Source organism: Halyomorpha halys, unplaced genomic scaffold (assembly GCF_000696795.3).
Source record: "Halyomorpha halys isolate HHAL.00 unplaced genomic scaffold, Hhal_1.1 Scaffold6287.1, whole genome shotgun sequence".
NCBI lineage: Eukaryota > Metazoa > Arthropoda > Insecta > Hemiptera > Pentatomidae > Halyomorpha > Halyomorpha halys.
The window spans coordinates 1-3091 of record NW_027109861.1 but is presented as its reverse complement, the minus strand read 5'-3'; the positions used below and the strand labels follow the sequence as shown (position 1 = coordinate 3091).

General features: G+C 28.8%; 1 protein-coding gene across 1 annotated transcript; it reads left to right on the top strand.

Moving 5' to 3' along the window:
* Window positions 1-232: 232 nt before the first annotated feature.
* On the top strand, window positions 233-3085 carry LOC106691978 (E3 ubiquitin-protein ligase TRIM71; the record flags this gene model as incomplete). Its single annotated transcript, XM_067048028.1, has 4 exons — window positions 233-467; window positions 857-1049; window positions 1402-1567; window positions 2943-3085. Coding segments are annotated over 4 exons (737 nt in total), but the record flags the coding sequence as incomplete, so codon positions are not given.
* Window positions 3086-3091: the final 6 nt, after the last annotated feature.

Sequence of the window (3091 nt, the reverse complement as noted above, 5' to 3'; positions counted from 1 at the left end):
AATTAATATTTACCTTATTTTTAATAATATGCATGCATTGTATCATCCTCTTGTATCAGGGATTTCATTCAATTTTAAAAATTAATGTTGTTGTTTTCCTGTAATCGATGTTAATAAGATTTTACCATTTAACTGTTTTCCTTTAACTGAAGTAACATATAGCCTTAGCCTAAAATTAAATGAAGAAGACACAAAGTTTTTTAATATTTACATTTATTTTCAAATTTTAAAGGTTACTTCTGAATGTGATGGTCTACAGTATCAAGTTGAAGTTAGAAATATATCTCAAAGGATATGCTCACTTTCACAGAAGTTAGAAAGTGTTTCTGTTCTCTCCGAACCGAGAGAAAATTCTTTCATCGAATGTAACCTTGTACAAGGTTGCCTGACAAACTTGGAGCAAGGCCTTAAAGCCACGGTCAGAACGACGACAACATTCCCAAGCTTTTCTACGCTATCATCCCTAGGTAACTATTTTGATAATTAAGTTTAGTAACATGTTATGTAGAGAATTTTAGTAGAAATTTCAATATTACCTCTAAAACAATTTTGTTACGATTCTGCCGATGTTGAGTAGAATTACCTTTTGTTTCAATTTTAAGTTACCAAGATGAAGCCCGAGATCATTTGTACTTTCATTTGTGCTTTTTAAAAGTAATCTATTGGAAGATAAGACTATCGAAGTCATAGTTACTTTTTCCAGGTGTCTGCCCTAGTAGTCAATAGATTGGTATTACAACATCGATGGTGGTTCTGGAAATTTTATTTCTTTTATACATAACCAAAATTACCTCATAGTATTATTTTAATAATTAAAAAGTTTCATAAACCTATATTTTCAATATGTATGTTACAGGTGAGCATGTTGTGAACTTGGAATGTACCGTTGTTCTGACCACTATAGATTATGATGGTAATGTCAGATTAACTGGAGGGGATCCTGTAGTTGGTGAAATATTGTCACCGTCTGGAGAAACTTTGGAAATTTTGGTTGACGACAGAGGGGATGGTACATATCACTTAAAATTTAGACCTCCTGTCCCTGGAAGGTAAAAATTTGGTTAATTGTTTATTGATTTTTAAATATATATTTTTATTTACCTCATTTTTAGTAGAAAGCATTGATTTTTCTTGCTATTTATTATGTTAGGTTGAGTCTTAAGTAACTTCTAATGCAGTTGAATCTATTGTTTGTTTCTACCCACTACGAGTTACCTTTACAAGTTTTATAGATGAGGCTTCAATTAGTCTTTTGTCCACTGTCTTTAGTTATTGTACCTTATAAAATTATTTGTTTATAATGAAATTAAATTTGTATACAATTATTTGTATCCTACAATATACCTGGCCTGTTATGGTTTATTTCTGTCAAAAAATATTTTATTATTATGATTTTTCTAGGTACGAGATGAAGGTGAACGTTGTAGATAGGCCTGTTAAACAGTGCCCTTATATCTTGGAAGTAAGCGAACATAATAACCCGATCGCAACGTACGGTTCGAGAGGGTCAGGAAAGGATCAGCTATTGCAGCCAGTCGCTATCACCTATGATCCTTCGACAGAACAGGTATGTTTATGTTTATTATTTCTATTAAACTGGCACTAATTATTATTATACATTGGAATTTACGTATTGAGTTCATGCAAATATAATGCATAGTCTTGGCTATGGAATTGTATTTGTCATGGTCATGCTTAAAAGGACTGAATATATCTAACTACTAATTTCTGTTTCAAAAGAGTTTCGACTGCAAATTAATTTTTAATTTTAATAAAACTAGGAGGAACCAACTCCCATTTTATGATATCATACAACTGTTCATTTAATTTTACTACTCAATGCTGTATAAATATCCTTGTATCAGAAAAAATTAAAAAAAAAAATTGTTAATGAATGATAAGCACTGAAGGTTAGTAATCAATATGAAAATGTATAAACACATGGATATATATTATTATGAAGGGTACATATGACTCTGTAACTCCGATCTAAGTCTGGATGATTTGATGCAGATAACATTTTTCATTTGTTCTCTTTTTTGCAAAATGCATTCTTCAGCAGTTAAACTCAATTTTTTACGACCCATTTTTATTATTTCTTCTTATATGTAAAATAAAATATTACACTGTGATCATATGTAAATAAAATATTACACCGTGATCATATGTAAAATAAAATATTACACCGTGATCATATGTAAAACAAAATTTTACTTGGTGATCTTTAAAAACTTTTTTATGTAATAGAGAGATAAGAATAATAACTCCAAAATTTTATAGATAGTTCAGTTTGATTTATTAACAGACTCTCAATCATATTAAATGTTATATATTTTTAACATATTAAAAGAAGGAAATATTTTTCCATTTAACACTCTTTAATATGTTAAACTAAAGATCATGAATAATCTTATTATTGCAGTAATCAAAGGCACAGAATATATTGTCATTACACTTATATTATCTACACACATACTTAGGAAACTTCTTATTAAATTTCTATTAAACTCTAAAATTTATTATGATTAAAAAATATATATTCATGATCAATGGACATAAGGAGTTTTAAATTATATGTCGATAAAAAAATCATAGACCATGAAAATAGAGGAAAAACTCTAAAACATTGGGTTTAGGCATTTCAGGTATGTTTTAATTAAAAGTATTAAAAATATGGAAAATTGATTTCAATGTACTCAATAATAAGTATTAAATATATTAATGTTCAAGTAATAAGTTAAAGTACTTACAATAAAATATGCGATATCTTGATTTTGTTTGTGTATTTAATAAGTTCTATGAATCTAATGTAAAAACTAATTCAGTAATTGTGTTAGGAAAGAATATGGGCAGTATCATTGATTCATTAAAAAAATTAATTTAGGTATACATTTCATACCTGACCAAGGCTGTTATGATTATTGTACCATTTCTCATTTTAGGTTTATGTTGTTGACACTGGAAATTCTCGTATTAAAGTCTTAAGTAAAGATCTTTCATTAATCAAGCATTTGGACAACCCTGGTCTTCAAGGACGTTCTTGTACAGGGATTTCCTGCTTTACATCGGCTGCTAGTGATCCTTGGTTGGT